General features: G+C 41.9%; 1 protein-coding gene across 2 annotated transcripts in view; it reads right to left on the bottom strand.

The window, feature by feature from the left end:
- The window catches only part of DLG5 (discs large MAGUK scaffold protein 5), a 201713-nt gene that overhangs the window by 119350 nt on the left and 62926 nt on the right, over window positions 1-19437 (bottom strand). For both annotated transcript variants that reach the window (XM_045024440.1, XM_045024441.1), the window contains exon 2: window positions 5347-5415. In XM_045024440.1, coding sequence (XP_044880375.1) covers window positions 5347-5415 — 69 coding nt within the window. The remainder of the gene's footprint in view (window positions 1-5346; window positions 5416-19437) is intronic.

Genomic DNA, 19437 nt, shown 5'->3' on the forward strand with positions numbered 1-19437 from the left:
ATCCTCCATAACTTTGCAACATAGCTACTCTTTTCAAGGAGAGCACAGCAGGAGACACCTTGGGTAAGACTACTAGCAACTGAGGGCAGAAAATTCCAGGCAGCAGGACCCAGGCTTTTGGACTCCTTGTCAAAAGAGATCAGTTTAAGTCTATGTTCAGATCAAAGTTCTTTTTCAGTAGGCTTTTCCCCAGGAACACTGCCCATAAATAAAAACTAATTAAAAGAAAAAGCCTTGTACATATAAACACACACATCCCTGTAACCCCCGAGGAATGGATATTTTTTCTCCTTCAAACTTAGTTCTGCACTTAGATATCAAGGTGACAGGCATCTTGTAAATATAGATAATTCTCCTTCTCCTCCAGGTCCTGCTGTTCCTCTGACAAATCACACTGAAGGCTTCTCCTCCCCTGAGGATTCCCAGTGCCTGGCAGGCTGCTCATGGCCTGGATACAAAGTGACACAGCATGCATCATTATGGAATAGAAGGTAGTTTAGGGCACCAGGTAGAGCAGAAATAGCCTGTTCTTAATCCCTATGGAGTGCTGCTTCACAGAGACCAAACACCTTCCCGCTCCCCTCAGTTTATTGTCCATCCAGAATGCCCACTGTCCTTCCCCAAGTCTCCTGGAAGAAATAAACACTATTCTCCTCCCTTAAGTAAATTTAAAAAAAACAAACAAAACCCAGCTAATTACTAAGCAACAAACCCAAAATAAAACAGAAATCTGTGGTAGAGGAAAGACATGTTCTCAGTGAAGGGACATCTGCCATGGGCAGGAGAGCGCCAAGGGCAGCAACTGCAGATGAATAACTGAGAAGAATGAAGAGGCAGCTCTTTCAGGTGAAATATAAGGACCTAAAATTGATTTGTAGAGTTTTGCTACCATATTCCTGACAAAAAGGAGGAAGGGCTGAAATTTGCAGTCTGCAATCTTGGTCACCAGTACTGAGTATATACATTTATATATCAAGTTATTTATGGTACTCTCCCTTCTCTCCACCAGGTATTTCCCCACAACCCGTTCATGCAGTTAGCAGAGATACACAGCAGGACTCAGCAATTACCAGCTCTGGTCCATTTGCACACAGATTGGTGCTACTGCAATGAACATAATTAATATTACAATAAACCCCAGTCATCAACCAGGACCATATGCTAAGCACTGTATGAACGCTCACCAAAAAAGACAATCCCTGCCCCAAAATGCTTATGCAGAATATTTATATTAACATCATCATGACTTATAAAAGAGTGGATACAACAATATTTTCATACATCAAGTTGTCCTGGACAGGAACTACCTACCACTATTAAAGAAGATTAAACCAGAGGACAGGTGCCAAGACGATTCCGTTTTTATTATTTGATGTCAGGGCCTGAACATTAAACTCACCTACTCGCCCCAGCTGGTGAGTAGCTTTCCCTGATGAGTTGGGAAAGGATAACAAACCTAAGCTACAACTGTCTGCAGCTTCCGTTTTTTAAAATGAAATTACATTGATACAATAGCTTTCGAAATATGAACTCTTTCTGGTTCTGCCGACTGTTCCAGGGCTTTCCCAAGACGCTGATCAGTTTCACTGCTGCTATTCAGAATCCTGGGGCAGCTGTGAAATTAACAAGAATATTTTCAGTTTTACTCTGTCTCAATTTATTGGAGCTATTCCAGGACAGGATCACCTAATGAAGAAGACAGGGAGGGCAGCCGATACCACCACCCCAAGGCATCCAGGATGCTCTGGGCTGGAAAGCCTGAGAAAGAACCTTCTCCATTTCAAGAGTCAGGGAAAGTGGGTGGGGTGGGGGAGGAAAGAGGGAAGTGATTCAGATTTATAAGACATATTAGGCTACAGGCTGCTATGAAATATGGAGCCCACAAGCAGGGTCCAAGGTTAGACCACCTCTCCTAGATAGCCTGGGGCAGGATTTGGGTTTCTCTCTCACATGCTTCCCTGAGGCCTTATTAGAGGCCCTCAAATCTTCTGTATTTCCCTCCAGCAACTAGTAATCCCAGTTCTGAGCCCTATTTGACATAACCAAGTGGAGCAGAACTAAAATTTTGTAAAACATTGATGGAAACAGGAGGATCACCTGAGATTAGCCACAGGTGAACAAATGAGATGGATCCTAGATGAACCTGTCTTTCCCCCATGAAAGAGAAACAGATGGATTCAAGAAACCTACATATATACATACATATACACACATCCAAACTGATGCCAAAGTGGATCTGTTTGAAGATTTACATTTCATCCAGAGGACATTTCTAACAGATTACTTTTCCCTTTCTTCCATAGTGTGAGCCTTTCACATGCAAAATCAGTCAGTTTCATTGCACAGAATGTTCTATTAGTGAAAATCTATTTCAGAGTACATTTTTACATGTAATTTCTGAAACATTGTGGCAACTTAGTAACTGCTAAGATTCCATTCAAGGAAGCCATATGAAGCCTTCAGGGTTCTGGCATGCAAACAGTTTCAGTTGTGATGGCTTGTCACTCAACAAATCAAACAGTGTTAAAAGAATGGAGCTGTAGTTGTGAGGTAACTTGCAAACAAAGAGCTTTTTTCCCTATAGGCTGGTTATTAAGAGGCAAAAATATCCACTGTTACTGGGTTCCATAAGAATACAATGAAAATATTAAAAATATTATTATTCCCTGCTTAGAGGGGGGGAAGTGACTGGATACAAATTACAGTTACATAAATGAACAGAATGTTGTGCCCTACAGTCCGGCTGCAGAATTAACAAATGTCAGCTTCAAACAATAAAGTGAGTTCATTTACCTGTGCAGGCGCTATATACACTACACTTACTAAATTATTTCAAGGGAGCTGAACTATGAAGAATCCTAAAACTACAAATATTGATTGTTCAACATCTTTAATAGACCGCCTTCAGTCCACGTTAAGAGATGTTCCATCATTGCCAATTCTTAACAGGATCGAGGCATCCCCTGAAGAGGTTTGTGTCCTTTAACTAAATACACAAGTCAAACTGTCACAGAGCAACACGGACTTTAGTGTCAAAATGAAAGTAGTTTGCAAGAACTCTACATCAAGACTCTGAGTCATATCTTGGACCACTGGATAGGTAAGGAAGATCTTGTCACATTCTGTAGAATTTTCCTCTGGATTTTGCAGAGTTTAGGAACAATCCACTGTATTTTTAAAAGTAAGACTCTGTTCCAAAGTACATTGAATTCAACAGAAAGACTCCCATTGAGTTTGACAGGCTTTGGATTGGGTCCTTAATTATTTATACTGCTGAACTGTTTTACATATTAGCTTTAATTTACATGAGCTCTTTCATTCACCTTCCCCCCCAAGATTTACCCGTTCCTACCTAATAAATTACGGTTCTACTCCCTCCACAGTGGGAGGGTGAACACACAAAACATTTAACAGACAATATGAGTATTTGTATCTAACATTTGCAGCCTCATTCTTGTGAAACTTCCTGTGAAACGTCTGGCAAATGAATCCAACCGCATTGGGTAAAATAAAACAGCTGCTTATTTCTGTAAAAAGCAAGCAACAGTGAAATAATTAATATGTTGGCATATGAGATGCCACTATTAAGTTTCAGTGTTAACAACAATTGAAATGTGGCGGTTCATGACTCAGGGCTACTGTTTGTGGTTACATTGACAGGACTACATTGGTCCACATTTAGCAGAAGTACATCTTTGTATCCAGAAGAGCTAGAAAAAATATATATTTTTGAACATAAGCCTGAGTTCTGCAAAAAAAATATCAGAAAGACCTGAAGTCTATAGACACGCCCTAAATCTGCACTAAAGCATGGAATTTCTGCAACTTATTTTGAAAGTGACATTAGTCAAATCCAAATAAAAATAGTGTTGAGTTACAACAAGATCACAAAGATCTCTTTTTTGTTATTCTTATTGTAGGTACTGAGCTAGTGGTTGAATAACAGTAATTCCAAAGGAAAACAGCTGTATTTCACAAAAAAACTCTTTCATATGATGATACCCTGGTTTGGATGACAGTATAAATCACAAGATGACATTATTTAGAACAGAAATGGGAAAAAAAATGATGTGGTTGCAGCTGTATCAAGGCCAGTCACACAAATCCTCCCCTCCCCCGCATTTTCAGAAAATACGCACCTGACAGACAGGTTGGAGGAAAATGGAATTATGTATAGCTTGCTGGGATGCACTGCTGGAGAAGAAGTGATGTAAAATGTGTTTATGCTCTCAAAAGACAACTTTTATTCCACTCATCTCTTCTCTATTAAAATGATCAAAACTGCAAAATTTAAATAATCCTATTCCAACCATTTAGTATGTCCATCTACAGTACTAAAAAGTTTCTTTGGCCAAAAAACAGATTGAATATATGTTTTTCTTTTTAAAAATAAAAATGTACACATTTTCCATATGCTGGCAGCCACCATGCAAGTTTAGTCTTGAAAAAAATCTGCAGCGTCACATCTTTCCATTATTTCAGCAAATAGTTTTAATCAAGACTGAAATCTTGTTCTTGCATGTTGGAGTTAAAGTTCAACCCGATGTCTAAAGACATCCTTTAACAGGCAACTGACTTGTCTTGTGCTGTCAGAGAAATCTACAGATGTCTGATGCAACACTGGAACTTTAAAATGCAGGAGTCCATGACCTCTATTTAAGATTAATCACTTTTATGCAGATTGCACAAAAAAATTATTTGTATATGTGGAAAGCTGAATAAACTGGTAACCAAGCTCGCTATTTCAGCTCGTTTTTATTTTAGATCACACTTCACTCCCTCCAACTTCCTAAATATCATTTTCACCCCGACTCTCTTAAAAAGTACAAGAAAGTAAAGTAACCAATACTATTAAGAACAAAGGGAATATTACAGTTACTCCTTAAGTTCTGCAGCAACTGGACAAAGTTTAAAGAGTTGGATAACTGTAGCTAAAACTATTTTTCATTCTCTTTTTCAGGTTGTTTTTATATTATATATGATTATGACCTACAAGTTAAAATACACAGCTACCATTGTAAAGACATTGCTGTTATTATGGTCATTAATATATATAAACTTAGTTATGTCATGTAACTCAAATGATTTTAAACAGATTTTATTGGCTGCTCATTGCTAAGCAATTACGTTTAACTATAAAATGTTTAGCCCTGCAATACAAATGGAGTATATGCTTTATCATTGTGCAGACATATGCAGTTCACACTCATAGTTCAACATACATATACATTTGTTACTATGCAAAACCCAGAGGGATCCATTCATCTTTCCAATAGTGATTATTTAAAATGTATACCCCACTGAAAAGCGTACACTTTAAGCTCTTCAATATAATACTTTACTCACCAATGCTACTGAGAGAACTGCTACTTTCGGAATCAGATGGCATTATGGACAGCACACTGTAAGTGGACCCTGGAAGAATAAAAAATAAAAAAGGTTAGTTTTCTTGCTTCACTCCCCAACCCCCCAGCTTCTCTTCGATCCCTCAAGAAAGCATTTGTGCCAATCTCTTAACAGGTCAAACCAGAGGTACAGAACAGAAGGATCTCTGCTGAGATCCAAGAGAGAGTTTGTTGTTTACCGAGGCACTTCTACAGCACATCACTAGAATGGTATCACAGTAATTGGAATACCTGTGGTCACTGGCTTCCTTTTTCATTAACCATTCTTACTCAGCTGCATTACCCCTAAACAAACAATTACTTCTTCCAGCACTTGAGAGACAGTAATGTCTGGCATAGTTCAAGACTTCCAAAAGGAGGCCTATACTCCTGGCGCTTTCCTGTTTTTGAGACACACCAAAGCTTCTATCTGGTCATGACACCTGATTAGGATATGCTGACCCTCAAGAAGCCATTCCCAAGCTTAAAGAACTAATTTCACTGCTTGGGCTTCAATAAATCCAAGCTGCCTCCATTTGCTTCCTTCAAGTAGCCACTCTTACAAGACGAGAGCCTCAACACTATTTTGCTAATATTGGAAGATACTGAAGGCTGGGATCTTTTATTATTAATTATTATTATGCAGAAAGTAAGATAGAATTTATTTACAGGAACAAACACAAAGGCAGGTCCTAATTGAAGAGCTGGCCTGGCTATCAAGTAGAACACCATCTCCTCCCCACCCCTCAAAAAAAAAATTCCACCACAGAAAAGAGTGAGGGAAGAGGGTTATCAACTGTAAGGTAAGTGGCACAACAAGGGAATTTCCATTGGGATATGAAGTCCATCCTCCAGGAACCTGGCCTTAGGCTGAACGTGGCTGTAAAAGACTTCTCTTTTTTTATTCTCCTAATTCTTTCCTCTCATGATTTAAGGTTTGTTTCTTCCAGATTCCTTGGGATTAACAGCTGAAGCACTGGAATCTATGTTTCCAGTACAGGAAGCAAAAATAAAAAAAGACTAGGAAATAAGAAAAAGATAGAAGTCTTTCTTGCTTTCCATCCTTTCAGATATGTCTCAACCTACCCCACCCCCCAGGCCAATTGGTTATCTGAAGAAGGAAAGCGAAGACATGTGACAAATAACAGAAGCTTCCTCCGCCCCATCTCTCTCCACACTCCCACCACCACCTCACACTACAAAATAAAATTAATATAAAAAACTGAGGCCCAGATCTTCAGCTGGAATAAATTGGTGTTGCTTCATGGATTTCAATGGAGCTATGCCAATTTACACTAGCTGAGGATCTAACCCTGAATTTGATAAAACAGGAGCAAATGCTGCAAAGATGAGAGCAATGTCAAAGAAGTATGGTGATGCCACAATCAATCCTTTGAAGCAGACTCTCTATCTTCACTAACAAACAAAAAATACATACAAGAGAAATTGGGTTATTTTACCAGACAATTTTTTGCAAAGAAAGTTTCAAAATGCCCTGGTTATTGAATAATTCTAATTGATTATATAAGTTGTATATTATAAAACACATATGACAAGTATGTCCCTTTGATACAATGGTTTCAGAGAACACTACATTAGTTACTTCCCCTCCCCCAATACTTCTGAAGTTTTTGATGTGGTAAAATAAGTTTTGTTCTTTGTTACTGCTCATTAAAAGTAAAATAATTTGAGCACCCAACTAGAATCAATCAATTAGCGCGTCTCAGTATATGCTTCTTCCACACTTCCATACTGACCCTCAGCATGTCTTGTAGCTCACGCCTGGGGGGTGAGGAGGGGAGGTGAGAGGTTGAACAAAAATTGGCCAACGCCTTAAATTAAGTGGGAGCTTTTACAAGAGATGTGTACCAGGATGAGATCAAACTAACATAGGACTGGAGCAGGATCTGAATGCATGTCTTTAAAAGGTTAAAGCTAATCAATCACCTTAAAAAAATCACCTACCCTCATCACCTGTTTCCTTTTATGAGTACAAGAAAAAAACCTTTCATCACAGACATTGTAAATGGCTTCTGGCCCTTTCCAAGAGCTCCTGATAAATTAAAATCCAGGAGTGCTCCAACTCCAAAAATTCAGATTTATCTCTAGAAACTGTTTCATTGTGGATTTGTCGATAGCTAAATTTACTACTCTGCAAGGCGTCTCAGTGACACAAGGGACTGATTGATAAGTGGAAAGGAAAGATGTTCTTGTGATTAAGGCTGCTGACTTGGACTCTCAAGATCAGGGTTCTGTTCCCGGCTCTAACCATGGCAATCATTTATTTTCTGTATCTCAATTCCCCAATCTATAAATATATTTCCCCAAGAAGTTTAATAGGATAAGTTAATAAACAGTCATGGGGCACTCAGATATTACAATCATGAGCACTGCAGAGAAGTCGAAAAATATAATAAAAATTAGCACAGAATTTTCTCCCCGTCACCCCAGTAGGACATCCTTTCAACAGTCACACTTCATACTCAGCCTGAAATTTGTAATAGACACCGAAGACACCATGATGGTCCAGAATGTCACTTCTCTTGAGCTTAAAAAGAAAAAAAAAAGCTGACCCCTTTAGGTTTTGGCTGAGATTCAAACGCTCCATCTTTCCTAGCTAATGAAGACTGACAGATTTGCATATAATGCATATGCTGTGGGAACATACCTTCAAGCAGCAGTCAAAAATGGATTATGGATATAGCATTTGTTATCACTTACATACTGCTAATCGCATGCTAGGGAATTTATGACACATGATGAGACAGGTCCCTTCCCTAACCAGCTGATAATATAAGGCCCCAAGCCTGCAAATGCACGCATGCATCCGGAGCCTCATTAAAGTCGATGTAGTCCGTGCAGGTACAAGACTCTGCTTATGCACATGCAGTACCAAGACTTAAGAAAAGAAACCATACATGGGAGAAAGGATACCAGCGTACAAACATGTCATGGTGATGTTTGGTACATATCTTGTGGGTCCAAGATCATCAGCAGCAGCATCTCCTCCTCCCTCGATGCCCAGTTGGCCCAACCAATATTTTTTCAGCAATAGAAATTTTGTTCTGCAACCCGTCTATCTGCTGCAATGTTTTTTCTCTCAAAGAAGTGCAATCTTTAAAAGATGGGCATTTTTAAAGAGGTCCCCCTTGGTAGGTTTTATACGAATGTACAATTAACACAGAAGTAAAGCTCTTACTTTTGTTTTTGAAGAAGGATGTGACCAGAAAGAGTAAAAAATCTGGTCTGCTGTTGCTAACCTGATTTTAGACATTTTCAAGTAAACACTAGTACAAGCTCTCTCTCAAAATCCACACTAGATTCATCAAGAATGGATAAAATATCTCATTTTGTTAGATTACTGTTTTTATTCATCTTCAAAAGGGTTGAATTTGCTCAAAATAAGCAAGCCCAATATTTAAAAAGGAGGCAAAAACTCTCTGTAATAGAATTAGAATTTCATTTTGTGAAATGCACCAAGATGGTCTAGATAAGTAAAGCATGACTTCTTCCTAGAGATAGTGGGAAGGTGCAGTATAGCTGTGGGGAAAACTATAGGGGCAAAAATCTGACAGACGTCATGCTGCCACCTGAACACAGACATCCAAGAGGAAGGGAGACGTATCTATCCATTCATAGCTCTCATAACTCCCTTCCCCCTCCACCCACAACCACAAAAAATTGCTCTTCAGGTTCTTCATGACAATACCTACGGAAAAGAGTTAGGCCTGGTCTACACTACAAACTTAGATTGACACAAGTCACATTAAGTCGAACTAATAATGTATGTGCACTACGAGTCCCTTCCGCCGACCTAAGTGGCCTGTAAAGTGGACTTCTGTACTCCACCTCTGCAAGAGGCATAGTGCTTGATTCGACATCCATGGGTCAACATGGGGATAGTGTAGACATTGTGTTGTGTAATTTGAATGAATTAGCCTCCAGGTGGTGTCCCACAGTGCTCCACTGTGACCGCTCTGGAGAACACTTTCAACTCCACTGCTCATCAGCCAGGTACACAGGAAACAGCCACTCCTCTGTTAAAGCCCCCGGGAACTTTTGACTTTTCATTTCCTGTTTGATCAGCATGGAGAGCTCGCCAGCACAGCTGATCAAGGCGACTCAAGGCAGTAAATGCACTCCAGCGTGGAGTACACAGGTGGTGGAGGATCTGATTGATGTGTGGGGAGAAAAGCATGTGCAGGCAAAGCTCTGATCCAGCAGAAGCACCGCTGACATCTATGCCAAGATTGCACAGGGCATGGGGGAGAAGGGCTACGCCAGGGGCAACCAACAGCACTGCATGAAAATAAAGGAGCTTCAGCAAGCATACCAGAAGACAAGGGGGGCGAACAGTCATTCTGGTTCTGCCCCACAGACATGCCACTTTTATGAGGAGCTGCATGTGATTCTCAGTGGCACCCCCACCATTACCCCAACACGCTCCATGGATACCTGCCAGGAGCCCCGGGTGACCTCGAGCAACAACCAGGAGGACACCGTTGATGAGGAAGAGGAGGAGAATATAAGGCAGGCAAGTGGAGGATCCATTATCCCCAACAGCCAAGAACTATTTTTAACTCTAGAGCCCATCCCTTCAAAGGACCAGCTGGTGGCAGAGCACCATGGTGAGTACACATTTCCAATCAAATTGTAGGGATTACATGCTATTATTTTTTATGTTTAACCTGAACAAAAAAGTAGGGGTAGTGGGTATCGGTGGCCACTCCAGCTACACAGAGGATGCTCACTGAGAAAGACTGTTTATGTGCATGGAGATGGCCCTGGAATCCTCCATGGAGATCTCTAGGAAGTTTTCATGGAAGTACTCTGCAGTCCTTTGCAGAAGGTTTCTAGGGAGGGCTGCCTTATTATGTCCCCCATGCTAGGATGCTTTACTCTAGTATTAACTCTGCTGGCATAATTGCAGCACACAGCATAGCAGCATACGGACCAGGTCTTACAGCATCTGCTCCCTTGCTGCCTCTGTTAACCTCAGGAGAGTGATATCGCATAGGGTCACCTAGGGGAATGCGGGGAAGTTTTGAATGCTTAAACCGCAAACAATTCAACAAGTAATCTGCCTCCAGACCCTGTTTGGGGACATCTGGGTCACACAACCACGCTTTCCCAAACATGCCGTGGTTGTGGTTGGAAGAGCTCACCATGTATTGCAAGCAGCATTGGAAAAAAAAAAAGTGGTGGGAGTGGAGGCTTCCTGTTTGTCCCCCTCCTCCCCCCAACTCAGTGCCACTTTTGTAAAAAAACAAACTGTTTGGGGAGCTTTAAACACTGGTGCCTGTCCTCAAACACCATCCAGGTTGCTAGCAGAAAGGGGGCTTTTCTCAAGTTCCAACCTGTGATCCCAAGGATGTCTTCACAAAAGCAGCAGCGCAAGACCTCTCGACCATGCCTCGTGGCCTTACTCACCATGGCTGGAGCAGCAAACTGACTCTTGCAATAGCCAGTGGTTGTGATTACATTGTGGCTTGCAGTGTAGTGTATTGGGGGGAGGGGGTTATAAAAAAATTAACCATGCACCAGAAACAATGTATGCACTGTCAATGCTACCCTTGTGCTTTGCATTCCTTGCAGCTGAAACCTTGTCTGTCGGCGCATCCTTCACACTGGGACAGAGACTTTCCCAGATTAGGTGGTAGAAAAAGACAACTCGGGAGGACATGTTCAGTGAGTAACGAGACGGAGCTCAGAGCATGGAGGATTACACTCTCCAAGAACCAGGACATGGACAGGAGAGCATGCAGGGAACATGAGCATGCCACGCAGGAAGAGATGCTGTGGATTATGAAGGATATGTTGAGGCGTCTAGTTGAAGTTCAAGAAAGGCAGCTGGATGCTAGAGTCCCCCTGCAGCCTATGCTGAACCTGCTGCCATCATCGCCCAGTTCTACATCTGCCTCCCTAAAACGTCCTATGAGGTGGAGCGGGAAAGTTCAGTATCCCTTGCACTCAACACCAGGGGATGATACAAGGACCAGAAGGTGCCCATTCCCACACCTCTGTTTGTTATTGTGGTGCATCTGTAAGCAAGCTTTCCTTGTTTCTTCGCTCCCCCTTCCCCCGCCTGTGTTATCAGCCCTTTTGCCCCAGGTTATTTTACTTTTTTTTGCTGTCTTTGTGTTTGTGTGCATAAAACTTAATGGATTGAGGAGAAAAGGCTCTTTATTCATTCAACACACAGTGGCTGGTGCGGGTGGAGTTTACAGGGGAGAAAATGCACTGGAGGGGACAGTTTGGTAAGAAACAACATAGGTAAGTGTCACATTACTCTGGCTCATTGCTGAAACTGGTTTTCAAAGCCTTGCGGAGACGCAGAGCCCCTTGATGTGCTCTTATTGCCCTGGTGTCTGGCTGCTCAAAATTGGCTTCCAGGCGATCAGCCTAAACTTTTCTCTCTTTGTTTCACAGATATTATGGAGAGCACAGCAGGCAGAAACAACAATGGGGTTATTGCTTTCGCTGAGGTCTAACCTAGTAAGCAAACACCACCAGCGACCTTTTAAACATGCAAAGGCATATTCCACCACCATTCTTTACTTGCTCAGCCTACGGTTGAACCGGTCTTTACCACTGTCCAGGCTGCCTGTGTACAGCTTCATGAGCCATGGCAGCAAGGGATATGCTGGGACTCCCAGGATTACGACTGGCATTTCAACATCACCAATGGTTATTTTGCAATCTGGAAAGAAAGTCCCTGCTTGCAGCTTTCTGAACCGACCTGTGTTCCTAAGGATGCTTGCGTCATGCACTTTTCCTAACAATCCCATGTTGTTGTTGTTGAAATGGCCCCAGTGATCCACCAGTGCTTGCAACACCATTGAGAAGTACCCCCTTTGGTTTATGTACTCTTTGGCAATGTCATCTGGTGCCAAGATAGGGATATGCGTCCCGTCTATTGCCCTACCGCAGTTAGGGAACCCCATCGTAGCAAAACTATCCACTGTGTCCTGCACATTGCCCAGTCACTACCCTTCCTAGTATAAGTCTGTTAATGGCCCTGCAAACTTGAATCACAACAGATCCCATGATAGATTTACCCACTCCAAACTGATGCTCCACTGACTGGTAGCAGTCTGGCATTGCAAGCTTCCACAGAGCTATCACCACTCACTTCTCCACTGTCAGAGCAGCTCTCATTTTAGTGTTGCTGTGCTTCAGGGTGAGGAAAGCTCCAGTTCCTGGAAAGTGGTCTTAAGTATTCAAAAGTTCTACATCCACTGCTTGTCATCCCATAGCTGCATAACAATGCGGTCCCACCAATCAGTGCTTGTTCCTGGATCCAGAAACAGCACTCAACTGTGTCACGGTGATGCATGACAATTGTCAGCAACTGCTAATTGCGCCACTCTATATGTCTTCCAGCCAGGCTGCTTGCGTGGCATCACATTGTTCCACGAGACGGCTCCTGTATCGGCTGTGTAAATACTGCAGGATAAGGCGTGAGGTGTTTGTAATGCTCACAACAACAACAATGTACAGCTGAGCAGGGTCCGTGCTTATGATGCTATGCCATCCATGCGAGTAACCCAGGCTTACAAAAAAAGGCACGAGAAAGGCTTGGTTTGTTTGTCGTTAATTTCAGGGAGGGAGGTAAATGCATCATGGGAGTCTAACTCCATGTTCCCATAACCACCCGTGCCAACGTTTTGGTCCCATAAGGCATTGCAAACCAAACCCAAAATTCTACTCGGTTATGTGCACTGTGGAATAGCTACCCACAGTGCAGTACTCCGTGCATCGATGCAAGCCCTGCTAGTGAAGATGCACTCGGTTGACACAATGAGTGTAGTATGGACACGCAATATCAACTTGCTTAAATCGGAGGCTCAATGTTGACTTACGTGAAGTCAACTTAACTTTGTAGTGTAGACATGTCCTTAATATCTGCTCAGCTGCAGCATGCATACCTGATGGGTTTTGTTTTGTTTTAATGCACTGGAGGGGAAATTAGGCCATTGTCTGGGGGCTTGGCTACACTTGCAGATGTGCAGCCCTGGGAGTTACAGCTGTGTTCGTACAGCTGTGTAGGGAAAGCGCTGGTGTGTGGCCACACTCACAGCTACCAGCGCTGCAGTGTGGCCACATTTGCAGCATTTGCAGCGCTGTTGGGAGTGGTGCATTATGGGCAGCTATCCCAGCGTTCAAGTGGCAGCAACGTGCTTTTCAAAAGAGGGGGGTGGGGTGGAGTGTGACAGGGAGCGGGGGAGAGACAGAGAGAGTGGATTTTTGGAGCCGACGAGGGGAGGGATAGCTCAGTGGTTTGAGCATTGGCCTGCTAAACCCAGGGTTGTGAGTTCAATCCTTGAGGAGGCCACTTAGGGATCTGGGGCAAAAAATTGGTCCTGCTAGTGAAGGCAGGGGACTGGGCTCGATGACCTTTCAAGGTCCCTTCCAGTTCTAGGAGACTGGTAGATCTCCAATTATTACCTATTACCACTTCAGCTCCCTGCCTTGCAAAATCTGAAAAGTTCCTCGACCCCTCATTTAATCTTAACTGCAAATAGCCTGCAGACCAGATAAGCAGCTGCTCCAACAGACCCCCTTTCTCCCCCTCCTCCCGCTGTTTCTCTCCTCAAGCAAACACTCATCCCCCTGCCTGCCTCATTCACAGCAAGGTAGTGGGTTATCTCAATTGATTGTTCACAGTCAGTTACAGATTGATCACAGCAAACAAGAGCTGTGTTTGTTTTTTAGATAAGCAGCTCCCGGAGCCCCGAGTTCACAACAAAACAAAGAGAGGCATCATAACAAAACAAAGAGAGTAATTTAGTTAAAAGCATTCTGGGATATCTCCTAATACCCTGGAGGCCAATAACAGCGCTGGTGTGTGGCCACACTTGACTAGCAGCGCTGCATCACCAGCGCTGCACTCGTTATACCCCAAGCAGACCAGGTGTAGAGCCAGCGCTGCAGCCAGGGAGTTGCAGCGCTGGATGTGCCCTGCAGGTGTGGACAGTTACTAAGTTGCAGCGCTGTAAAGCCTCCACCAGCGCTGCAACTCTCCAGTGTAGCCAAGCCCTCGAACTTATGTCATCTTCATATTCAGTATCAATAATTGGCAGAAATTGTGTGCGCAGTTTGCCGGTTTGATAAGTGCTTCATGGTGTTGGAATTATCCCTATACCAGTATTTACATATTGGCAAAATAGTGTCTTATGTGAATTACTGTACTCCTGTCAGCTACCACTGCCTGAGACTAGTCAAAGTGATCCAGCGTTGAAACTACTGTTCTAACCTGCTCCTATTTAATTAGCCTGGAAAGGGGTGGGAAATATAACAAAAAGCAAAACTACTCAAACACTGAATTTTTTGGCATTTTATCATCACCTCTAGTAAATGTTTTATAAAGTATTTGACAAATGTGGTCCATTTTCCACAACAAACAATTTCAAAATTATAATTTTCAGATTTTTTAAAAAGTTGTAAATGGCCACTTCATCAAATTTCACAGAAAATCTTAAATTAGAGGAATACAAAAGTCATCCAAGAGGGAAGAGTGAATGTTTCACTAAAAATATCACTACATTTTTCAACAGGTTGGCTCATGCAGTTCCATTTTCACACAGACAGATCAGCGGGATGCAGGTGCTATTCTGATTCCTACGCAGAGATTTTTTTTCCCCAATAAAGATGGGAAGCATTTTATTAACAACATTCAAATGGGCGCTTTGATTTTTCAAAACAAAATTTTAATTGACATATTTGCTTTTGGAGTCATCAATACTGAAAAAAAAAATTATTAGCCAAAGCAACTCTGTGGTGCTAAGAGTTAAGTATATAATGTAAAAAAAGTTTATGAAATAAAGTGGTGATTAAAGAAGTTTATGCTATAATGAAGTACTGTACTCCACACTCTTCTGTTACTTGTCTTTCAACAGGTCATTTCGTTTCCTAGTATTCCAAGATACAGTCCCTTAGTACAAAACTTTGTTACACTTCATTTCAAGCCACTGATTCAGAACAATAATCTTCCCTTTCAACAAATTTCAAGAATATAAAATAATCAGATTTTGATAAACACACAGTGCATTATATTCACAGTTCCAAAACGAACAGTGACTTTTATATGCACTCTCTCACACTTGTAGTTTTCATAGCTGTATAAACAAAAACACAAAGATGAAGACAAAACATCAGCCATTTTTTCCTCTGTTACACGGCAGAATTGATATTGGTGCAATTCTTATTTGCTATTCTACATCATGATTCAGACCCTAATCCTGCAATGTCAGCCTGCATCAGCGTTCATTGCACTTCCTATTTTATTAGGAATTTTAAGATGCCCATTTACGACTTGCTCCGATTATCAGATTTCCTTGAACAACTGTTGTATTTATTGGCCTGGCAATATAGCAGCCACTTACGTACCTCAAACACAGCACTGGATTTAGTCCCGGAACACTGAGCCAACATAGAACAGGATTATACCATGATTTATTATCCTCAGACAGCAAACCTGAGAGGTAGTGGACTTTCCTTTCCTTCCTTCCCCCTCCACAGACCTACAACATTGAACCATTCATGTCCATTTGAGTTTAGTATGACTTGCTCTCCCAGTTTAGGAAAGATAATGATGGCGTGGGGGTGGGGGGAAGGAAGAGGGAGAGTTACGCATCCAAAGAGAATGCCAACTGTCAAATGCTGCTAATTCCTCATTAACGATGCCAAGTCACAGCCACAGCCACCAGGCAATGCAGTTCTGCCATGCAAGTATTTAGTACAAGCAGCTGATGCCACAAAATCCAATATGGGAGACCAATGGAGGCAGTTGAAGGGGGTGGAGGGAAGGACAGGGATGAGATTAAAAGATGGATCCCACAGTAATTAAATGAAAACATTTCTCTTCTTGTGTCTCTAACTACAATACTGGGCATCAGCTGGATTTGGAACAGACATTTAAATAAAAAAGGCAAACAAGACAACAATTGCTATGCCCAAACAGACCACAGAAATAGGACAGCATGATTTGCTCCTTCTGCAAGAAAGTGAGAGCACAGAGCCAAACAAGGGTACCCCTGCAACTGATTGCTGACTTGCTGCCAAGTAGCCAGTTGACCAAAAGTCTCTCTACATTCATTACACAGTTTTGAGATAAGGAGGATTTCAGGGCAACTAGCCCCACACACAAGGCCACCTGTCAGAACTACATCTCCACTACCATCCTCTCTCTCTCTCTCTCTCTCTCTCTCTCTCTCTCTCAATGTCACATTGAACTGGACCACGCTCACAAGTAGGTATCTCCATTATGCAGAGAGCTTAAGTAAATTGCCCAAACTCTGTCAATTCTACGTATGCTGCTAATGTCATTCCTGTGGAAGGAATCTATTGCTATGTTCACAAAAGCACATTAAAACTCAAATTAAAATAATAGGTTTAAACCTGTAATTCAATTCAGAATCTCCAAATTAAATTCAAATCACCTACCAACTCTCACCCTCTCCAATTTCCTAAAATCTGCTGTAGCATCTGACAGTTATTTAGAAAATACCAGGGCAAGCATTCTCAATTAGTAAGCACTGCCTGATGGCATGCTTCTTTAACATAAGATAAGAGGTTCTGTTTGAATTAATCTGTTTGCTTCAGATGTAGGAATTTTGAACAACCAGATACCCACAAACATCTTCAGAGCTCTACTTTAACTTCAGATATTCTAGGGGTTCAATCCTGCAAGGTGCTGAGCACTCTGGGCCCAGTCCTGAAATCCTTAGGCACACGCCTAACTTTAAGCACAAGTAGGCTCAGGCTTAAAGTTAAGCATGTCATTAACTGCTTTACTGAACTGAAACCAGAGGGCTTAACACTTTACAGGACTGAGCCAAAAATGAGCAGCTACTTTTCATATACTCCTTTCAGTATACCTCTGAACTACAGTGACATCAAGCAACTCTCTCTTCATACCCCCTCTGCGAATTTCCATTATTAAACTCTACTTTTCCTTGCACTTTGTCTGTCACCCAATTCCCCACAGGCACCAGCTAATTCAACTTCTTGTCAGCAAACAGTTTCTGACAGAGGCCCAATACGCAGGATGAGAGGGCAGTGTGACAAACATTTGTTTATCCACATCTCAGTGCACAAAACTAAACTGACTTTGGCAGGACTCCCAATTGCTGTGGGGGAGTTAAAAAGTTTGACTCAAACTGGAAATGACCCAGATTACCATGTTCCCTTTGCCTTTCACGTCACAAGAAAAACTGACCAAGGAGCTGAAGAATCACATGAATCTGCCATGCTTTATCTCTGAGGCTATTCTTTTCTTAGAAGCCTGTGTGGTCAGGTTTGTCAGAAGCCGTAAAATACATAGTCATTCAAGTGCTAAGTTCTTCTTGTAAGTCATGTGATGCTTACACAAAGCCCTGAATGTACTGCACTAATTCAACAGGAAATTTGTGTCTATCTGTGCCATCTTTATTTCAGGTGTTTCACAATCACTTCACTTTAAGGCTGACTGGGATTCCTAATAAAAAGGCTAGAACTTGCCAGTGAAGGAAAGAAAAATCACAGAGGTTTGATTATGCAAGTGAAATTAACCTTCCTCCTCCCCTACCCCTCACATTTTAAAAACCACTTTTACTCTAAAATTATTTTACATACTAAAATTTTGATTCCTTAATATTGTGCCCCAAAGTATAAATTCTTCCTTTCAATCTTTATCACTATGGGACTGCAAAATAGAACACAAACTTGCTTTATAAAGCACCAAATGACTAGAATTATCTTCCAAGTGCTTTACAGACTTTAACTCTCAGTGTTTCTGCGAGGTTGTTAAGAACATTATTTCCCTTTTACAAGTTACATTGTAATACTGTAAAAATATAGGCTAGCTGCTTTAGGGTCTCAGACATTCTTTAATTATTGGAGGTTAAAAAGTAAACTTTTCCTGGGGGCAAGGTGCAAAAAGTTTCTTGCACCTTCCTCCGAAATAGTAGAGACTGCTACTGGTGACTTCTGGTCTGATCCAGTATCGCAATTGCTATGTAACCTGGGACACAGATGAGTTAAGGAACTTGCGCAAGGCCAAAGAGATTAGTGCAAGAGCCAGGATTCAGATTCTGGAGTTCCTAGCACCCCATTGTGTACTCAGACACAGCATCTGATTGTGAGGTGGTAAGTGGTAAGTGTTAATTTCCTAGTCACTTTTCACTGACATAGTGGGGCGGGGGATGGGGGGGAATCAATAGTAGACTGAATCAGGCAGGTGCAAGGAAAAAAACCCAGGAACCTCTCACCTCTCCATAGCAACAACTGTGCTAGTTCCGTGGACTTTTCTAAAAGATTAGTTGCTGGTAGTGAGTTATATTGAAAAGATTTTACAATAAAGCTTTTCAGAAGATCTGAGACACTGGAATATTCTTGAGAATCATCTGAAGACCAGAAGACAGCCCCTTCAGTAAAAAGCAAGAAGAGAATAATAGAGACAAAAAATAAGGGGAGGAATAGAGAGGGAGGAAAAGATGCTTCCTTTGCCTTTTGTGTAACATGATCTCTGTCATTAGGATACACTTGCTGTTACCCACATATTTTCTTACCATTATTTGTCCTTGTTTGTAGCATTCAGAACACTGGAACAATCATCCCCTTTTCATACAAAAGATGCGCCGAGGAGGGAAGTTATGTAAAAAGCTCCACAAGTCAAAATTTACAGAGTTTCTGGCACCTCCTGTCCACAGGGTAGGAGGCTGGTGCCAGTGCTTAGATTGAGGGCATACAAGCAGTTCTGCCATAGCCTTGTTACTTTGTACTCTGGCTTAGACGGGTGGGTGGTAAAAAAAATAAATTTTGTAGGCATGCCACCATTTTACCTGCATTTATTCCAAGCACTGGTTGTGCCAGAGCATGGAATATCTTACATTTATGATCACTAGATAATGTAGACACTTAACCCATAAACATCAAGGCCTCCACACAGCAATGAAGTCCATAGTTGCCATGGTTCTCTACTACTCTTCCATTCATTCCCTGGATAACTGATAGACTGACTCAGTGATCAGTCTTGCCCCGTGACGGTGTCAGCATTCAGTACCCCTTCTGA

The sequence above is a fragment of the Mauremys mutica genome, chromosome 7 (assembly GCF_020497125.1).
Source record: "Mauremys mutica isolate MM-2020 ecotype Southern chromosome 7, ASM2049712v1, whole genome shotgun sequence".
NCBI lineage: Eukaryota > Metazoa > Chordata > Testudines > Geoemydidae > Mauremys > Mauremys mutica.